At 39.7% G+C, this 22,263-nt stretch overlaps 1 protein-coding gene across 4 annotated transcripts in view; it reads right to left on the bottom strand.

Moving 5' to 3' along the window:
• The window catches only part of Clpb (ClpB family mitochondrial disaggregase), a 158,536-nt gene that overhangs the window by 93,540 nt on the left and 42,733 nt on the right, over nucleotides 1–22,263 (bottom strand). For 2 of the 4 annotated variants that reach the window (XM_063256559.1, XM_003463463.5), the window contains exons 4-5: nucleotides 9,054–9,157; nucleotides 1,996–2,085 (exon numbers count right to left, since the gene is read on the bottom strand). In XM_063256559.1, coding sequence (XP_063112629.1) covers nucleotides 1,996–2,085; nucleotides 9,054–9,157 — 194 coding nt within the window. The remainder of the gene's footprint in view (nucleotides 1–1,995; nucleotides 2,086–9,053; nucleotides 9,158–22,263) is intronic. The other 2 variants (XM_005000740.4, XM_003463462.5) reach the window with 1 other exon arrangement.

The raw sequence follows: 22,263 nt of genomic DNA, 5'->3' as shown, positions 1-22,263 counted from the left end.
AATAACTTGCTTGAACTGCTTTAGATTCCCAACCCTTTGAATAGGCTAGAGGTTCTCAGCAGACTTAGTAAGGACACAGGAGGTTGATATGGTCCCAGGGTTCTACTCAAGAGTAGGAAACAGTTCTGGTGGTATTTGATATTAGTGCTCTGCCTCAGTTTCCTATAGTGTCAACATCACAGAGTTGCTGTGCATACAGTGCCAATGAAATGTTACTAGCTATTGCTGCAGCTATGTTTTGTGATCTTGTTGTCTTCTCTCCCACTTCTCCAATCTGGAAAGAGTCAGTTCCTGTAATGCCCTCTTCTCTAGGACTTTCAACACTCATCTCTTTCTAAAGCACAAATCCAAGCAGGCTGGATTTTTGGCTGCAGTGTATTAATGCTTCATCTTTATGGCTTATCACTCTCTAAACTGAATCTGTCTGGAGGCTGTCCCTAACACCTTCACTTAGCAGCCCAACTTTTCTGTTTTCACCTCTGGCTGTTACATATATAGTATTCTTCTTCTCTACCACACCCACCTGCACCCAACTACTAGCCTGCCATGCAGCCATCTAAATCTTTCTTAGACTTTGAGGTTCAAGTACTATTTTATTTCCTTGATTGTTTCAGCCAGAGATTCTTTTCTATGAGCTCTGATTATTATTGTTATTTGTACCTTTGATGGACCCTTTTCAAATACTGTCTTAGTCTTATCTTCAATCTTTATTATTAATTGCTATTCTTGCTAGCACCTTACATTTGCAGGACACCTTGTACCTTTCTCAAGTGCTTTCATAAGTATTTCAACTGGTTCTTATAACAACCTATGGTATAGGAAATACTATTCTCTCTAGATGAGAAAATCAGTTCTGAAATACAGAATTGCCCAAGGTCACAGGATTAGGTAAGAGTCAAACTATTCCTCAGATTCTATTATCCACTTGAAGGATGATAGTTTGCTACCATGAAAAAGCATTTGGAAAGCTGGCTGAAAGATGCTGAATGAAGTTCCACGAGAGTATGAAGAAGATGAAGCTGAGGATGAGGGTGAGGAAGCAAGAATGGAGAACAGAGGTTTATATTGATGGAATTTCTTCTGTGTTCTGTTTTTGTTACCAGGAATTGAACTTACAACCTTGCATTTGCCAGGCAGGTGCTGTGCTGCTGAGCTATAACTTTGGTTGTCTTTTTTTATTTTTTTTTGACAGGGTTCACTTTGTAGTTCAGGCTAACCTTGACTCACTATGTAGCCCAGGCTGGCTTTTTTTTTTTTTTTTTTGTCTTTTTCGTTTTTATTGGTACCAGGGATCGAACTCACGACTGCCTGCTTGCAAGGCAGGCGCTTATGCTGCTGAGCTAAATCCCCAACCTCCCTCCCCTTTTTTCCCCAGGCTGGCTTTGAACACATGGAAATTCTCCTGCCTCAGCCTCCTGAGTGCTGGGATCGAAGGTATCATGCCTGGCTTACGTTCTGGGCTTTAGGTAAGTGGTAAATACAGTACCGCTACCTCTCTCAGTATCTTTTATATTACAAATAGGAGACAATCTCTGAGAAGGATATGAAACTGCTCTAGGTGTCACAACCAAGGCTTAAGCACATAGCTTCTCTAGCAGTAAAGTTTAAAGTGGCAAAATAAGATCTTTTTTTAGGGAAGTGAAGGTTGAGATGAATTTTTTAAGCAGTTCAAACACAAGACTGAAACGAACATCTGTAGTCCGGATTGTGCTACTCAGAGTGGGAGCCTGGTAGAAATGCAAAGTCTCAGGTCCCCTTCAGACCCACTGAATCTCTGTGGTGGGGCCCAGGAATCTGAATTTTAACAAGCTCTCTAGGAGAGTCCCGTTTCCCTGGGAACCTTAGTGTTCTCATCTCAATTTGTGCTCTCTAGCAATGTACATTCTCTTTGTGGGTTTGGGTAGGGCTGGGTGCATGGTGCTTAACTTATACTGAGTAGATGAACTAATTTCTGGTGAGGAGGAGAAATATTAGTATAGAGAGCAGTTCCATTACCGCCAGTGGGGACTCCTAGCCACCTCCTGAACTCCAGGGCACTTGTCCACTGGTTTGTGATGAGCCAGCTTGCACCGTCCAGTCCCCCATCTGAAGACAAGAGATGGGAAGGTCAGCTGGAACAGGCCAGGACCCACAGCCCCCGGGGGTGGGGGGAAAGGGGCTCTCAGAGAGATGAAGTTTGGTACTGGCAGGTCCTGCCTGGCAAAGCAGGCCCTCTATCCTCAGAAGGGCTGTATGCCAACCCAGCTTCTGCAGGACTCATCTTTATTCAGCTGCCATTTGAAGCTGAGAAGAGAAGTGGATTTATAGCCTTCTCTAGTCACGTTTCTGCCATGTTTTATTGTTTTAATTCTACATATGAAAGGCACTCAGAGTGCTCGCTTGCATTTCTGACAGCCCCAGACATTTGATGTTTATAACAGTTACTTACAAGCAGCCAGCGGCATACCAGGCTGGGCAAGTTGTTTACTGTTACTACTAATTTACTGCATCCTCCACCAAGGATTGGGCCCCACCACCCATCAGCCAGTGGAACTCTCCTGGAGTGCCATGGGTGGGGCTCAAGGCATCAAAGGGAATGCTGTCATGACTGGCAAATGAGCTGGCAGAGGGACAGCCAATCTCCATGTTCCCTTCACACTTGGATGCCTCTGCCTAAGCTGTGTCCACTGCTTTGAATTTTTTCTTTTTAAATCAGTAACAGGGATCGAACTCATGACTGCACACTTGCAAGGCAGGTGTTTATGCTGCTGAGCTAAACCACCAGCCTGAATCTTTTTCTTTTTGACCCTCCTCTTCGATCGTAAAGAACAGCTTAAATCCTATTTCTTCTAAGTATATTACTTGCTCCAATGTGGAACCAACAGCTTTTATTAAAAAAAAAAATTTTTTTTTTGAGTTAGGGTCTTGCTTTGTAATTTAGAGTGACCTCAAACTTCTGGTGATCCTCCTGCCTCAGCCTCCTGAATGCTGGGACTACAGTCGTGTGCCACCATGCCTAGCTCCAGAGCAAAAGCTTTCAGAATCTTAGAAATCAAACAGCTGGCAGGAACGTTTGAGGCTATACAATATTATCCACTGACCTAGGATAAGAATCCCCAACAGGCAGACTAACTTAGCAGCCTGTGAATTGTTGAGTTGCTCGCTATCTCTTAAGTGGGTTTCCTACCTTAACTTAGCCACTTCCACAAGAAAGTCTTTGTCCAATGTCATTGTTTTACACAGATGTGATTATCTCTAACCTTTCAAATAATCCTATAAAATAGGTATTGTTATTCCTATGTAACAGATGAAGACTGAAAGTGAAGGATTTTTAGTCACGATCTCATAGCCAGTCAGTGACACTCAACCTACCTCTGAAGATGCCATTTGGAGGGCTGCAGAGAATGGAAAGAATGGCCAGTTCAAGGAGATTTCCATACCATGTATTCCTGGGGTACTGCACCATAGCAAGCCTGCCCTCTACTTAGAAACACAAACCCTGACAAGACTGGGGAAGTCTACAACGTACCTGGCTGAGCAGGCTCATGCTAAGGTACGGTACTTACATGGGAAACAAGAGAAGGGTTGCGTTAGGCATGGGTAACTGATGGCTGAGTCCCCATCAGGACAATTATCTTTTTTCTTGGTTCTGTCTGTTCTCAGCAGGCAGAAAAGACATAAAATGTATCTGATATCTTGTACATTCTTGGTCTGGGTCTTCTTTCTTTCTCACACTCTACACACTGGTAATACTCCTACACCCTTACTTTAATGCCTTTCCCTGAGCAATTTCAGTTACAACAACTCCCACACAAATGCCAGTGACTCCTAAGTCCCTATCAGTTCCTCTAAACTCTGGATCCACATACTCAATTGTTAACCCAAATCAGAAACTGAAGAGGGCACCATGACTTATCTTTTTCCTTAATGTCACACAATTCACTGAGTACTCAACCTCTACATCTTCCTAACATATATTTTCTCCATTTCTAAAGATCCTCTGTAGGCGCCACCAGAAATGTGAAGTGCAGTTTGAGGGAGAGGAACACAGCTTCTCATCATTCTTGAAGGAGTACATCATCCCCAAGAGGTCAAGAGCCACTGCTAATCTCTCTCCTCCAAATTCTCCTCTATTCTGTCACACGGCTCATCTAAAATGCAAATATGAGTTCAATATTTTCTGCTTAAAATCCTTTAGTAGCTTTTGCAATACAGTGTAAGCCCCTTGGAGCTGTCTTATAAGGTCCTTCCATATATAACTTTCCCTCTCCAATTTCTTACTGTTCTCCTCAAGATTGTGGCAGATGATGCTACATGCCAGCAACCCTCTCCACCTTCTACCTCTGTGCCTGTTATTTCCTATGCCCAGAAGATCTATCCTTCTTAGCTAGTCTGGCAATCTCCTACTCAAAGTTAAGGTTCATTTAAAAGTTGCTAACCCTGTGACACATCCCAGACATACCCTGCTCTCAGACAGAGCTCACCACTACCTCTACCAGTGCCACCTACATCCTCTGTATAGCTTTGCCTTTACCACTCCATACTGTGATTCCCAGCTCACAGATCATCTTTGCACTTGACTACGAAAACTGCGAAGGGCTAGATCTTGTATGTTCTTTTATATATTTCCAGCATCTAGAAGAGTACTAATATTCAGTAAATACATGCTGAATTATAAATAAATGAAACTAATAAGCACTGTGGAGTACTCTACAATCCACATGGGTATTTTATCTCTTGATCTTCACGACAGTACTGATAAGGTAGATGATGGATGTACTGCTAGGGGTAGAGAGATCTTGCCAAGGTCACAAATTACAACTAACTACCTCTCCTCAGTATTAACAGTAGCCTGAGGACCACTGGAATATTTATTAGAAAATAAGTGAACTTAATGAATTTTGGCACCGACTACATTCCAATAATGAAGGATGGCCGGTAATCCTAAGTATGGATCTTTCTCATGACATCTAGGCACACTCTGGGTGGACACGGGTGGACATAACATCTTGTTCCATTTTACCCTCCTCATACATACAAGTAAGTCACATAATGTACCACAAAATAGTCAACACAATCCAAAGAACACAGAACCATAGATTCTTATGTTTTTGTCTACTTTATCAGTGAGGATGACCCAGAGCTAGGCATAGGGCCTTGTTTATAGCAGGCAGTCAGTGAATACTGGTAGAAGGGAAGGAAGAATGAGTTACTTTAAATGAAAAAGGAAAGAAAAAAACAAGGTTAAGGAGGAAGTAAAGGATCAAGCTGGTAAAGAGAGCAAAGAGCACTGGGATGATTCTTAAGGACTGTTATCCAAATCCTATAATGAGAAAGCAGAGACCAGCACACATACAACTGTAGACCTTGAAAAATATGCTGGCAGAAACAGCATAACAAAGAAAAGAATAAAAGTCCAAAGAGGGTAGATTTTGCAAGCTATTGTGAGATGATCAATGATTCCTGACAAAATTCTAAATTTTTTTCTTTTTTAGAATGTATTTCTTATAATGGTTCTTGATTACTGGGCATAAAGACAGGCTCCTTGAGAATAAGACATTAGGGGCTGGGGATTTAGCTCAGTGGCATAAGCACCTGCCTTGCAAGCAGGCAGTCATGAGTTCAATCCCTGGTACCGATAAAAACGAAAAAGACAAAAAAAAAAAAAAAAAAAAAAAAGAGAATAAGACATTAACATGGCAAAGTAACCTAATTTCCTTTTTGGAAAAAGTTATTGGGGCAAGTAAGAGAAATGTTAAATTCATTTTTTTTTTTTTTACTTCAAAAAGGAATCTGAGAATGTTTCTTAACAATTTTGTGATTGAGATATTTACTAATAAATGGGCGCAACTTGAGACCATACTCGTAAGTGAAATAAATCAAACTCACATGTATAAATACCATATAGTCTCCCTACTGTAAGAAATAGTAAGAGTACATAAGAGTTTGTGGTAATCATGATTCTCCATTACATTGCTTTGAAGCCTTATAATGATCGCATTCATTAGTTGGAATGGGTTTATCTTGGTTTGTTTTGATTTTTTTATCTGTGATGGTATGAACAGCTATTTTGAAGAAAATAAGTCATTATAATAGCCAGTACTTATATAATATCATCTTACTCTGAAGTCCTACCATGCTTTTGCTTTTCTGTTTCCATTGGCTCTATCATGTTGTATCTCATTGGATTGTATTACATGTGATAGTATAAACAAATTTTCTATGGAAAATGAGATAACACAGTAGCCATTATTTATTTTCTGTTATTTGTTTCAGAATGCCCTGTAATACTCTCATTCTCTTAAATGGTTTTATACTATTTTGTTATGTTTGATACTACTGTATATGAAGTTATGCTCAACTATTTCAAAGAAAGAGACATTGTGGTAGTTACCGTTAATTATGGGTTGTCTTCTGGTGAAATACTGTGTTACTTACATTGTTCTGTTCTGATCTGCTTTGTTATGTCCTGTTTTGTCTTAATCTCTTTAAAATAAAAAAAAAATAATTTTGTGGACAAAATGGAGAAACAAAGAATGGAAAGGAAGAAAGTCTGGTTGAAGACAGCTCTGAAAGCTGAATCATGCATCAAAATTGTCCTGATCACGTGCTCTAGGACTTTGCATAAGCCCTTATAAACATTTCAACCTATGTTGTCACTGATCTTGTCTATCTAACTCACCAATGGCTGGTACACAGGAATGTTACCAATAAACAATTTTTCAAAAATAAATGAATCTATAGAAAGCCTACTCACTAATTTGCAGATCATACAAAATAGTTAATATTTTTATTTTATGAAGGACATGATAGTCTTTTCCATTATTTTTGTTATCTACCTACCTAGAATGTAGGCTGACATGGTATAAAAGTTAAAAAGAATTCAGAGGAGGCTGATGAAAAGGGAAAAATAATAGATACAGGGGGGAAAAAAAAGAGAAGAGAGAGAAGAGGAGAGGAGAGGAGAGGAGAGGAGAGGAGAGGAGAGGAGAGGAGAAGAGAAGAGAAGAGAAGAGAAGAGAAGAGAAGAGAAGAGAAGAGAAGAGAAGAGAAGAGAAGAGAAGAGAAGAGATCTGGAACAGGAGTGGCAAACTGCAGTGTCTGGTGGGCCAAACCAGGCTGCTGCCTTATTTTTGTAAAGTTTTATTGAAACACATCTATTCTCACGTGTTTCTTTATTATGTATGGTCGTTTTTGCCTTAAATTACTGAACTGAATAGTTACAACTGAGACCAACTGGTTCACAAAATTTTTACTATATGGCCCTTTCCTGAAAAAAGATTACTAATCACTGATCTGTAATGCTGAATGACTACTGACCTGGAGAGAAGCTTTAGAACACAAAGCTACAAAAATTAAACGTAGGCTGTTGGAGACCAACATGACAACAGAAATTGGACTAGATCATCTCACTGAGGTTCTATGAAATAAAAAAAATTTCCTGAGCTCTGCTAAGACCCTGACAACAGATGAGAAGACATTCAAAGAATCCTCACCCTCCTTAATTCTGCCTCACCCACCTTCCTTGCTTTTGGGGAGAACACCTGACAGAACTGAAGAAGGATGGTATATTGGAATGAGTGGGAGATAGCTCATAAAACAAGTTCTCACATATTGGGCAGCAAATACAGGGCAAATTTGATACTTCCAAAATTCTCCTGCTTGAAACATAGAGAACATAATCTCTCTAGCTCACTGGGGAATCCAAGGAGGCACAGGTCATGGCCTGCACATGGAACTGTCAGCTGAGGAGGGGAGGAAAGACATAAGGGTAGATATGAGTACAAATAACCATGGTAAAGGCCAAGATTTAGGGAACATTCAAAAGAACAACTGAGGAAAGTCTGCAATTATTGCCAAGGACAGGAAGCTTTTGTGGAGGATCCAGCCTCTGCAATGGAGCCTCGACAAGGACCAGATTTAGAGAGATAGAAAGGCAGGGGACAACGATTTCACCCTTCATCTGGGCAGTAGCACCCTGATACTCTTGGACAGCCTCCTACCAGTGATTTGAAAAATTTTTTCTCCAGGCCACCAATAACCTTCTACTCTGGGCTACACATATCTGTATTAGCTTGGTGGCTTCACTAATAGCCCCAAGGGGTGAATGTCCTACTCTTCTTGGCTGAATCTGTCTAGAGTCTATGTTCTGATTCTCAGGTGGTCAGGAACTCTGTCCATCTTCATAGCATCACTGCCAACTTCAAAGCAGTTACTGTTCAGTGGTCCTACTGCTGGAAGTCTCAGAGGACTCTCAGTTTCTCTGAGTAAACCAGGACAATGGGCAGGAAGAGGGACAGTCATCTGTACAATCAAAAGCTCAAATGCAAAATTCTCATTTCTATCTACAGCTAAAGCAACATACTTTTTCTCAACACTACTTTGGAGGAACTACTTGGTAGAGGCAACATAGACTGGACTGACCAGGTATCTTCTAATAAACAGGTGGCTAAGTCTTGATACACTGCCTTTTCTGAAATCTCAATAATTACTTCTACAGTATCACACAGGAGGCATTGATGTCAAATCCATTTTACAAGCACAGATATCAAGGCACAAAAAGGTCCACTATTTGTCTTGTTCATACAGTGTTGCAAGAGACCAGTCCCAGAGACAGAATTATATACACTGAACAAACAGTACTCAGTTAAGGGACTTCTGAGGCTGAGGAAACCAGTGAGGCTATTTTCTTATTCCAGGAGAGGGTAAGTCTGCAAAAGGAACATACAGACATTCCCCTCAGTCACTCTGATTATTTTACTGAAACCTGCTTAATTGTCCACTCATCTGAGGATCCCCAGGCCAAGGCACTTTCAGGAGAATGCCACCTGAAATGTGCACTGCCTCCAACAGGTCTTGGACTCAATTTTCTATTTTTTTCCCTAACATTTCTGAAATGATAATATTATAAAGCCAGCAGGACTGTGAAGGACATCTGTTCTAAGTCCTTTGGATTATCTATGAATTTTCAGAGATTCAGGACTTGCAGAGATGCTGGTAGCATTGGCTTTGAGCAATACTGACGGAAACCAAAGGAGGAAAGCTCTTAAAGCAATGGGACAGACCACACTTACCTTCCAAAGAATGGATTCCCTGTTCCTTGGCAGTCTTGTAGACACTGCTGAAATCATCCCCAAGATTTGGGTCAGCTCCAGCAGCAAGGAGAATCTGCACCACACTGGAAGAAATCAGAAAGACAGGAAAGTCAAAAGCAAGAAAGGCCCAGTAGGTAGAGAGCCAGATCTGGAAGCATGTTTGGGGATTGAGTCTGTCTCTGCTTATGTGAAAAAAGAACATGAGCTCTTAGAGTGTAAAAGAAGGGTAGCAAAGCCAGCTCTGAAATAATCAGTCAGAGGATTGGGACATGTTATGTAACACCTTTCTAACTGCCACAACTATAAAACACGAATGATTAATTTAGCAATTACTCATCAAATGCTTACTATATTCTAGGCACTATTCTGGGTGCTGGGTCTATGCTTACAAGGAGCTTAAAATTCGCTAGGAAGGTAACAATAAAGCATGGGAAAATGCATGAAGATTATGAAGGGAGATATACCATGTGCAGTAGAACTAGGGAAAGACTTAAGAAAGGCCTTCCTGCAGGATGTTGGCAGGTTGGCAGAACAATGATAAGGAAACCAGGTAAGATATTAAAGCACATAAGCAGAGCACAAAAATAAAGACATGCCAACAAGGGCAAGACAGGCAGTTTTACATTATTTGTGTCATCCTCCTCTCAAACCCAGGCAGTACAGTATGAAGAGAAATACCCTCCACATGGAGAAAGGAAGAGAGAAGTGAGCACTGGACTTTGCCTAGACTCTGAAGCCAGGACTGTCTCAATAAAATTCAGTGCCAGGCAGTCTTTCAGGGCCGCAGACTCCCCTTAACCTCTGGACTTTACCTATAACCAGGTTAACCCTAGCAGCCCCAGGCTTCTGACTTCCAGGACCCAGGTGCCAGGACTGCCCGACTATTGGATCAGACATGCCCAGAATTTTTGAAAGAGTTGACTGCTGAAAGGCTTTCCCAGACAAAGCCAGTCTGTAAAGACTGGAATATAACCCTTACATTTTCAAATGTATAGTCACCAATGAATGGCCACAAGAGCAAAACAAACAAGTGAACAACAATAAGAAAATCAGGAAACATGACCATAAAAAAGGACTCAAATAAAAGACCAGTAACAAACCCCTAAAAAAATTGGAGATTCATGACCTGACAAAGAACTTAAAAATTTTTAATTGTTTTTAGGAAGATCAGTGAAAATCAAGAAAAGTAGAAACTATTCCTTTTCTTTCTCCCTCCTCCTCCCTTCCCTTTTTGTTTCTTCTTTTCCTCTCCATCCCCCTTACTTCCATTTTGTTCCGAGAAACTATTTAAGGGAACCTGGAAAGCCTATAAATGACCAAAACAATTAATTTTACTGAGGTGAAATTATTTTTAAAAATCAAATTCTGGAGCTGAAAAATACAATCAATGAAGTGAAAAAATATAATACAGAACATCAACAAAACTGACCAAACATAAGAATCTTACGAATTTGAAGACAGGTGTATCTGAAAATATATGGAAGAAAAAAAAGAATGAAGTTTGCAGGATTTAAGGGCCAACATCAAAAGAAGAGTACTTAGTTATAAAAGTTCAAGAAGAAAAAAGACAGTAAAAAGTAAAAAGACTGTTGAAAGAAATAATAGGACTGAGGCTGTAGTTTGGTGGTACAGTGTTTATCTTGTATGTACAAGGTCCAGGATCAAACCCCAGCACTGAAGGAAAAAACAAAAACAAATAAAACAAAACAAAACCAGGAAGGAATAAAGAGGGGGAAGGAGGATCAAAGGGAAAAAAAGAAAGGATTTTGAAATTGGTGGGAGAAAAGAAGCAAATAACATATAAGGTATTCCAATAAGCTAACAATGGATTTTTCTTTCTTTCTTTCTTTCTTTCTTTCCTTCCTTCCTTTCTTTCTCTCTCTCTCTCTCTCTCTCTCTCTCTCTCTCTCTCTCTCTCTCTCTCTCTCTCTCTTTCTTTCTTTTTTGGTCTTTTTTGAGATGGGGTCTCGCTATGCAGTTCAGGCTGGCCTTGAGCTCACTTTGTAGCCCAGGCTGGCCTTGAACTTGCAACGATCCTCCCACCTCAGCCTCCCGAGTGCTGGATTACAGGCGTGAGCCACCAGGCCCGGCTTAACAGTAGATTTTTCAAACAAAGCATTGTAGACCAGGAGAAAGTAGGATATGTTCAAAGCGTTGAAGGGGGAAAAAAAAGAACAACAATACGACAAGGTTGCCGATTCTCACCTCTTTTATTTAAGTTGGTACTAAAAGTTCTAGCCAGAGCCATGAGGCAAGAGAAAATACAAGATATCCAAATTGGAAAAGAAGAATTAAAAAAATCTATTTATGACATATTATATACACAAAACCCTAAAGACTCCTCAAAAAAGCAAAACAAAACAAAAAACAGTAAGAACTAATAAATTCAGTAAAGTTGCAGGACACAAAATTTGACATAAAAATCAGTAGCAGCTGGGTGTGGTGGCACATTCCTGTAATCCCAGCACTCAGGAGGCTGAGGAAGAAGCATCACTGTAAGTTTGAGTCTAGCCTGGGCTACAAAGTGAGTTGAAGGCCAGCCTCATGCATAGCAAAACCCATCTCAGACTAAAAAAGAAAAAAAAAAATTCAAATTCAGTGCATTACTATACACTAATACCCATTTGAAAAATTTACAATAGGTACAAAAGAAAAAAATACTTATGATTAACTTTAAAGAAGTGAAAAACTTGAACACAGAAAACTATAAGATACTAATGAAAGAAATGAAAGAATATTCATGAGTTGAAAGAATATATTTAAAATGTTAATACTACTCAGAGTGAGCAATAGTCAATATAATTCCTATCAAAAATCCAGTGACATTTTTAACAGAAATTGAAAAAATGTCTTAAAATTCACAGTCAAAGCAATCTTAAATAAACTGAGCAAAGCTGGAGGCAATACAATGTCTGACCTCAAAATATACTATAAAGTTATAGTAATAAAAACAGTATGGTATAAATAGACATATAGACCAATGAAACAGAACAGAGTCTAGAAATAAATCCACATGTTTATGGTCAATTGATTTTTGGGGGGGTCTTTTTGACCAAAAAGATACCGAGTCTCACACGCAGTTCAGGCTGGCCTTGAGCTCACTTTGTAGCCCAGGCTAGTCACGTTTTCTTTTTTTTGTCTTTTTAGTTTTTATCGGTACCAGGGATTTTTTCCTTTTTTTTATCGGTACCTGGAATCGAACTCACGACTGCCTGCTTGCAAGGCAGGCACTTATGCCGCTGAGCTAAATCTCCAGCCCCCCAGGCTAGTCTTGAACTTAAAACAATCCTCCCGTCTCAGCCACCTGAGTGCTAGGATTACAGGCATTTGCCACTACATCTGGCTAGTCAATTGATTTTTGACATGGGCACTAACAACATACAACAGGGAAAGGACAGTCTCTTTAGTAAATAGTGTTGGATAAACACCACATCCATATGCAGAACGAAATTAGAACTTTGGGTTTTTTTTGGTCTTTTTCATTTTTATTGGTACCAGGGATCGAAGTCACGACTGCCTGCTTGCAAGGCAGGCGCTTATGCCGCTGAGCTAAATCCCCAGCCCCAGAACTTTGTACCACACCCACACTGTATAAAAAAAAAAAAAATCAACTCAAAGTGGGTTAAGCGAAATCTTGTAAGTTACTTAAGGCTGAAACTACCAGAACAAAACATAGAAGAAAAGTTCTATGACACTGATCTGGGCAATAAAATTTTGGATATGGCCATAAAAGTGCAGGAAACAAAAGCAAAAAGAGACAAAAAATTATATAAATATAAAAAGTGTTTATACTGCAAAGGAGTGAATGATCAACTTATAGAATGGGAGACAATGTTTTCAAACCATACGTCTGACATGAGATTAATACCTAAAATACATATGTAATAACTCACATAGGAAAAAATAGAACAGGGTGAAAGATACCTTTCTCAAAAGATAGATAAATGGCTGGGCTTGGTGTATGCCTGTAATTTCAGCACTCAGGAGACTGAGGTTCAAGGACTGCCATGAGTTTGAGGCCAGCCTGGACTACAAAGTGGGCTCAAGGTCAGCCTGAGTTACACAGTAAGACTCTATCTCAAAAAAAAATTATATAGATGGCCAACAGTTATCTGAAAAAATGCTGAACTTTACTAATCATCCAAGACATGCAACTTACTATAAAACCATACTGAGATGTTACCTCATGCCTGTTAGAATGGCCACTGTAAAGAAGATGAAAGATAATAAGTGCTGACAAGGATGTGGAGAAAACGGAACCCTTGTGTTGGTGGTGGAGATATAAATTAGCATAGTCTTTATGGAAAACAGTATGGAGGTTCCTCAAAAAATTAAAAATAGAAGCCTCCATATTAGCTAGTAATCTCAGTGCTGGGTACATATTCAAAGGAAATGAAATCAGTATGCTGAAGAGGTATCTGTACTCTTAAATTCACTGCAGCATTTTCACAATAGCCAAGATTAGAATTGTGTGACAGTTAAACAGGAATGTCAACTTCATTAGTTTGAGAGCTACCCAGGGGACTAGTAAAGCATTATTTCTGAGTGTTTGGGTGGAGCATGGAGACACGATTTTGGGTACTACAAAGTCTGCCCAAAAAACGTACACAGAATTTGGGTGGAGGGGAAACTTGTATAAATATTTTAGCATTAAATTTACTAAGGGGACCAGAGGTTTAGCTCAGCAGCACAAGCATCTGCCTGGCAAGCACAAGGATGAGTTCAATCCCTGGTACCAAAAAAAAAAAAAAAGAAAAAAAAATTACTGAGACATCATGAGATTAATATGTTACCTTTGGCTTCCACAGTTTATAAGAGGTGCTTAAAGTGGTGGCCTTTAGCTTCCAGACAGAGAACTGCTGCTTGGGCAACCTTGATCATTGAGACTGCCACACACTGCATTTTTAATTTCTTATTTAAGGGCTAGCAGTGTTGTGGGTTTTCTGTGATAAACAACACATCCTGTAGGGTCCCCCAATGAGGGTAACACCATCTGTTGAAAAAAGATCATACTATTTTTCTTTTTCTAAAGTGTATGTACACTTTTTGGGCAGAATCTCTGTATCTGTCCCTGGCCCCTTACTTTCTGGTGCTATTCCCTGCTCTGCTTCCTGTCTGCCATGGACTGAGTAGCTTTTCTACCATGCTCTTTCTGCCTTGGAGACAGCCAACCATGGGCTGGACTCTTATGAAATTATGAGCCAAATAAATCTCTCCTTAATTTTCAGGTGTAGCGTATTTTGTCTTAGTGTCAGGAAAGTGACTCATACAAATCAACCTATGTGTCCAATGTTAGATGAATAAAGAAAATGTGCTCATATATACATAATAGAATCAAACATAAAAAAGAAGGAAATTCTATCATCTGTGACAAAATGAGTATATTTGGAAGACTATGTTAAGTGAAATAAACCAGGCAAAAGAAAAATATTACCACACAATTTCACTTCATGTAGAATATAAAAAATTTAACTCATCAGCAGAGCAGAATGCTGGTGCCAGATACACGGTGGGATGGGAAGTTCAAAAGATGTTGGTCAAAGGACACACAATTTCAGATCCACAACTAGAAAGAATTCAAGAGATCTTATGATGTACATGTACAAAATGGTGACTATAGTTAATAATGTATTCTCTTTTTTTTTGGTACCAGGGATTGAACTCACGACCTCATGCTTGCCAGGCAGGTGCTCACGCCCCTGAGCTAAATCCCCAGCCCTAATAATGTATTCTTGAGCATGGCATGGTGGTACACATCTGTAGTCCCAGTACTTTCGAGGCTGAGGCAGGAGGAACACCATTTCAAGGCCAGTCTGGGCTACATAGTGAGTTTAAGGCCAGCCTGAACTACATACTGAGATCCTGTCTCCAAAAACCAACCAATCAACGAACCAAAGTGCAAAAAAGGAAAAAAAAAAAAAGGAAAACCAACCCCTTCCAAAAAACAAAAATCTCACAGAGCAGTGAAGTATTTTTGAAAATTGCTGAAAGTAAAATGTCAGGGTTCTTACCACAAAGAATAGTACATGCGGTAATGTGTATGCTAGCTTAATTTAGCTGTCACAAAATGAATACTTTAAAGCACACTACATATGAAAATATCTATGATTTTGTCAATTAAAAATCAGTAGCTGTGTGCCTATAGTTCCAGCTATTCCAGAGGATGGGGCGGAGGATCACTTAAGTCAGGGAGCTTGAGGCCAGCCCAGGCAACAGTGAGATACTGTCAATAAATAAATAAATAGTGATAAAAGAATTTATAAATTAAGGAAGGAATGAAGGGAAGGCAGAAAGGTCTGCTAAAGGACGTAGTGTTTCAGATTTGAAAGCTGAATAGCTGGAACTGGAATGGCACAGTGGAAAGACTCAAGAACTCCTGAAGGCAAAAGATCAGTGTTTTTAAAAAGAACAGTTCTCGGTCCATGCATATTTTTACTTCTTTTTTTTACAAGTAATTTCCTAGCTAATGATTTTTTTCCCTCCCTTCAAAGAAAGTGTTCATGTTCCCTTTTAAAAAACAAATCAAGGGCCAGGGGTTTAGCTCAGTGGCATAAGCATCTGCCTGGCAAGCATGAGGTCATGAGTTCAATCCCTAGTACAAACCCCCCCCCCCCCAAAACAAAAACAAAAACAAAAACCAGAAGATACAGATAACCAAAAACCAAAACTAAAACAAAACTTAGAATAGGTAACATCTTCCCAGTTTTTTAATGAATATACTTTTTATTTACAAAAGTGAGATCATATATATACTCACTCTAAACACACAATGTGACCCTCTTTCATGTAATGTATGCTGACAACATGGTTTTAATGGCTAAATAGTATTCAACCATTAGATCATCTTATACTTTGACCATCCTCCTCTTGTAAAGCAAATTGTTTTTAATATTTCAATGACATAAGTTCTCTAAATCTTTTCTTTGGATAAATTTCTAGGAGGTAAAATTCTAGGTGAGAAAGCATAAACATTTTTAAGGATTCTGATAACTACTAAATTACCTTTCAGGAAGATTGTACTAAATTTTATTTTCACTACTAAAGTAAGAAACAGGAAAGTACCATTGTTCCCTCCTTTCACAAAATAGTACCCCTCCTTTTTCAGAATGTGTTAATCTGGAAATTAGAACACAGAATAACACTAGCATTTCAACTTGCACTTTACTATGATGACTAGTGAGGTTGAATTTTAAAAATGGCACGCGTAGCAGTCAGTTGTGTTTTTTATGAATCACTTATTAATTAACGTCCTTTTGTCCATGTTTCTCAGTATGTTTTTCTTTTATTGGCCTTCAAAAATGTTAATACTCTTGAAGGCACAAGTGGTAAGCATTCAAATGAATTCCTCTGATTGTTATAACTATTAACACACTAAACTATAGTTTCAGTTTTCTCTGTTTTGGCTTTTTAATGTTTGAACCAGTAACTTGTCCAAGATCGCATCTTAAGATTGAGCTTTGATTTGATCCCAGTGCTTGTTATAAAATGCTATTCTGTCACCCCAACTTAGTGTCTTAGTTCGTGTTTCTCAGTTTCCCCACAAACCATACACTACATATCACTAGCCTGGATTTCATTATCTTCAAGAGACACAGGATCTAGTTCAATTATTTCCTGAATGGATGAATGAATTTCAATAATTTCCAAGCACACAAATACATAATCCTTATTCATAAATTAAAAAAAAATCAGAATCTATCTCCTATATGGCAGAGGTTATTCTACATTTGATTTAACATAGTTAGGTGAATCTCCCGTTTTTATTTACTTTACCTAAAAGGATTTTAAAAATTACCTTTCATAGGTAATTCATCCAGAATATAGATTAAGATCTCAAAGAGAAATGGATGAGAAGGGTTTCTAAGCAGCAAAAATCCAGGTCTAAAACTTGTCTTTCTTTTTTCTTTCTCTCCCTTTCTGTCTGTTTATCTGTCTGTCTTTTTGAGACGGGGTCTCACTATGTAGTTCAGGCTGGCCTTGAGCTCACTTTTTGGCCCAGGCTGGTCTCAAACTCACCAAGATCCTCCTGCCTCAATCTCCTGAGTACTGGGATTATAGGCATGTGTTGCCACACCTGGCTAAAATTTGTATTTCTTTCATAATAGAGTGCCAAATTCTCACTTGGAGATTCTTTACTCTTACTTGATTCACCATTTTTACTATCTATGCCATTAGTCTACTCTGTTCTCCAGAAGATTGAAGGCCAAGAGGGAACAGAAAGGCTGAAAGAGACAGGCAAATAGTAAGAAAACAGTGCAAAACAGTATCTCACAGAGAAGTAGTATAGTGTAGGGGTTAACAACACTGGTTGTAAAATCTAGGACAATTTGAGATTAAAATGAATAATGACAGCCATGGATTATAGTTCACTATATTTATATATTTATAAAATTATAATTAAAACCCATCAAATAAAATAAGATTGCACAAATCCACACTGAAAATAGTAAGGTAAAAGAGAAAACTCTTCCTCACTGCAAGATGACAACTGAGAAGTGTAGAAGGAATGATGAAATCTGAAAATCACTATTTTGCAGCCTCACAGTTGTTCTCATAAATAATGTCTAGCTCATGTGGTTGGGTTGATGCAAGTAAAATGCTCAGAACAGTGTCTAACAACAACTGCTCAACCAACTGTAACTATCACTGTCAACCTGACCCTGTGGTTGGTTTGTGGGGAAACTGAGAAACATGAACTAAGACACTAAGTTGGGGTGACAGAATAGCATTTTGTTTCAAGCACAGAGTGATCTGGAGTCAAATCAAAGCTCAATCGTAAGATACGATCTTGGACAAGTTACTGGGCCAATGAACCTCCATTTCCTAACAGAATAATAGAAAAATATCTTCATAACAAGTCATGAGGAAATATGTAAAACTCCATAGTGCCTGTACATAAAAAAGCTCCAGGCATGAATTATGATAAAAATATAGTGAATACTTAAATTTTAAAAAATTACAGTAAAAGATACATTGCCATTTATTTCCCTCAAAATATATCCCTCCACACCCACTTTGAATAACTATCCCATTGTTCTTGCCACTTTTTTTTTTTTGAAGACAGGGTCTTGCTATGTAGCTCAGGCTTGTGTTGAACTCACTAGGTAGCTGAGGCTGGCCTAAATTTGTGATCCACCTGCCTCAGCCTCCCCAGTGCTGGGTTGACAGGCATATGCCACCATCCCTGCCTCTTACCACCTTGTGAAGCACTTTTGGAAGTCCTTCAGTGAATGTGTTCAGTTGTGCGGTAGTGGGCAATGACTGCCTTAATGTACTCAACTGATTCAAACATTTACTTCCCTTCACAGTCATTTTGACTTTGGGGAAGAGCCAGAAGTCACATGGTGCCAGACCTGGTAGATGACAACTAACTGTAATGTTTTCCCAAGCCTGTCTTTCTGTTGGATGGCACTTGACAGCAGCATTCACTGTGGTTCTAATCATATCTCATAAAGATGCTCACGAAAGAGGACTTCAGAACCACTTCAGAAAGTAGCAGAACAATGGAATAAGTGTGTTTGAAGTCAAGGGGAATATTTTGAGGGGGATTAGTTTGGGGAATATTTTGAGGGCAAGTAATGACAATGTGTCTTTAATTGTACCAAATCTTTAAAAAACTTAAACAGTTAGCATATATAATTTTTTTCTTTTTTGATAGTGGGAATTGAATCCAGAGCCTCCTGCAAGCTAGGCAAGTGTTCTACTACTGAGCTATACTCCAGTACCGGCCCTTACCATGTATTTCAATCACATCTTTTATATATGAGCTCTTTTTCCTTTCTGTACATAATCACAGCAGTGATGGGCATCAGATTATATCTGACCACTCCTGGGCCTTATGCTGGCACAGTCCTATGTTAGGAAGCAGCTCTTCTGCTTGGCACGTGGCACATCCCTGTAATTCCAATACTTGGGAAGCCAAGTAAAGGGATAGTGATTGAAGACCAGACTGGGCTATATAGAAGGACCCGTTTCAAAAAAAAAAAAAAAAAGCAAACAAAGGCAGCTCTTCTATATTCTGCACAGGTTGACATGTTTTAAAATCCAAGAAGGGTATGTCAATTAAACTCAAAGGGACATAATTTGGTTAATCCTCAGATGCTGTGTCCAATCACTATTCAATCACACACTCTTCCATGGCAGCCTGTCCCTTCAGGCAGTTGGTGTCACTAACTGTGCTACCTGGCTTCTCCAGGTTCGGGAGTATTGATTCCATCTGTCCAATTTGCAGGATGCAGGACGTGTCTAAGCAACCATGTATGCTGCCTTTGGCCCTGGAGGGCAGACAGTGGTCTGGCAGGACAGGGAGAGGACAGTGGATACAATCAGGCCAGGCATGCTAACCCAATCAAAAGAAATGGGCAATTCACTTCACAAACTCAGAGGCTAAAGAGGGTAAGCAATCCAAGGTAGTGACTCATCCTGTAACCTCAAGAGAAGATTCCCTTCACTTTTAATAAAACTCAAAAATCAACAAATGCACTGTGGGGTATGGACAGGACTAGAGGGATTATGGCTATTCTGTGGCCAACTGTGGCACCAAACACCAGATAGTCCAGACATATATACAAAGCATCTGAGCTGGAGCACTAAAGCAGCTGCTGTCTTCTGGAAGAAGAGCTTGATCCAGCTCAGATCAAGATGGAGTGTCACATGAGTATAGCTCATTACGAGTATTGATATCCAAAACAATCTCATTTGAACTATGCGAAGCAAAAAGAGAGGAGGCTAGCAATGCTACACAAACCTATGGCAAGGTTGCTAGATCAAGCTTAGTAGTAGTCTGGGACTGTCAGTGGGGCATGTGTACCACAGAGTTCATAGTCATAACACAAACAAGGCAGCACAGGAGTTATGAGGCAGAGAGTAAAGAGCCAAGTTAGGGGTCAAGTACAAGAGTATGACAGAACTGTAGATTATAAGGAAGTGGCCAGAAACTAAAGAATTTAAAAAGCACTCAAAAGCAGCAGTGAGGGGATGTTTGAAATGAAATGATTTTTGCTTCTGCTTTTTGCTAAGGTAGAAAAAAAAAAAAACAACTCTGTTACAGATTAAGAACTGGTGATCAGTTTAATGCCAGCTGGATTACATCAGCACGGCACTGAGCGAAGATGCTCCACCTGAGGAAAGTTGCCAGCTTAAGTAGGTGGAGAAGGAGAAGGGAGTTAAGGCATTAATGTGTTGTTGCGTTGAGGCACTGAGGCATTGTGGGTTCTCCTATGAGTTTCTGTTTGAGCCATTGGTTCTCCTGGAGAAGCTTTGGTCCTCATATCGAGTATTGCTTCCTGGCTCCGGAGCGGAAAACATGTGCTGCTTGGTCTCCAGGATGAACTCATCATGCTGGCTTCCTGGCATGTTCTCGATTGTGCTTATCGTCGGAGGAGCTCAGGGCCTCCATGTCGCTGAGGATGGCTGTGGTGCCTTTCAGGACAGCCCTGGTCTTTGTTGTGAGTGTGACTTCTCGGCTCCAGTGTAGAACCCTTATCCCACCAGCACAGCTCCTTCACCTCACTGGCATGGACTTTCTGGCTTCCAGTCCTGACCTTTGAGCCTTCCCGGCACGGATCCATAAAAGAGACTGGTGTGAGTCCTTCTTGTGGGCTCTGGACCGCCAGCTGGACTCGTAGAAGACATTGTCATGAATGAGTTCTGGGTTTTTCTCTGGACTCATGTGGGACATTGCTGTGGGAGTTAGGCCCTTGACTAAAAATTCTGTCTTTGGTGGTACGGATAGATTTCCTGCATCTTCTTGTGTTAACTCCCAGTGACCATTATAAAAATAATATAAACTCCATGTCCTGATTCTAATTGTTCCCTGCACAACCCCTGACTACAGCACTGTCCAAATGAGGACCAAATGTAGAAACAGTCACACACATGGAGACACGGTGAGTGAGCCCACTTGGATGACATGTGGAGTACAGGGTTATCACCAAGAAGAGAAGCTGACAGCAGAAGGGCAGGTAGGCACTGCTATCAGAGGGGATTCACCAAAGGTCAACCTCCCCTTATTTCTAGCATACCTGCAACATATTTGGGTTTAGGGGTCACTGTTTTAAAACTGAGTAGCTAGTACCAAACAGAGTGTGTTGTAGGACTAAGCCTTTGTGGTTCTTAACAGCTGGATTATAGGAGGCAGAGCACACCATTCCATTCAATTCCTGCTCAAAGGTACTACTCTGCATGCAAAAGCTAATCAAAGGCTTAAGCATATCAGCAATTCTCTTAGCCAGGTCAGAATATGGCCTCTATAATCTGTGGAAAAATATACCAGTGCTTAAATTTGGGTAGCACCACTGATGCTGATACCAATCTCACAGGCTAGAGATATCCCCCAGATACCCAGATTCTCAGATACCCTATTCTCCTTACTAATATGGGAAAGCAGAGCGTATCTATACAGCATGAGAGGTATACTATATTGTTCCTCACTTCCCTATACTGACTCTCAGTATAGGGAAGCATTGTATAGGAGCACTTTGCCTCAATTTAGATTTTAACAGAAACATTAGGATGGGACACCCCACAAAAAAAATAAGGACAGGATATGAAGAGTCAATTATCAGAAGTGGAAACCAAAACAACAACTAACAAACAAACAAAAACAAAACCCAAAATTGAGTACAACTAAAAAGATTCCCAGGATCATTTATCATTAGAGATATGAAATTAGAACAATAATTAGATAGCAATTTCAATTCAGCATATTGACAAAAGTTAGAAAGCTGAAAAATGCCAGGTGTTGGTGAGAACATAGGGATCTGAGACTCTTCATGCACTATCAAGATACAGCATGGTGCAGTCACTTTGGAAGTCAATCTTGTAACACTGTATTAAGTTAAAGTACCCTACCCCCTGACCCAGGACTTTGCTCCTGAGTATATCTTTTCCAGAGAAATTCTTATGGAGGTCCACAAAGGTCATCATGGGAGACTGTTCATCAACCACACTTTGTAGCAATGTGGAATTGCAGGAAATAAAGTATCTTATCACTGGGGGAATATATAGGTAAATGAATGTGTAGCCACATATGAAACATGACGCAACAGCCCAAAGTCACTGGCTGGATATTATGTGCAGCAGTGTGGATAGATGACTTTAAAACAAACTGTTGATTCCCTATCCCCTTCTATTCATATATTAACTGAATGACTATTTGTCCCCAAAGGTTATTCCTTCCAGGGAACCT

Source organism: Cavia porcellus, unplaced genomic scaffold, assembly GCF_034190915.1.
Source record: "Cavia porcellus strain 051 isolate PalLab524CR breed Dunkin Hartley unplaced genomic scaffold, mCavPor4.1 scaffold_9, whole genome shotgun sequence".
Taxonomy (NCBI): Eukaryota; Metazoa; Chordata; class Mammalia; order Rodentia; family Caviidae; genus Cavia; species Cavia porcellus.
The sequence above is the reverse complement of the archived record's forward strand: the minus strand, read 5'-3'. Positions and strand labels throughout refer to the sequence as shown.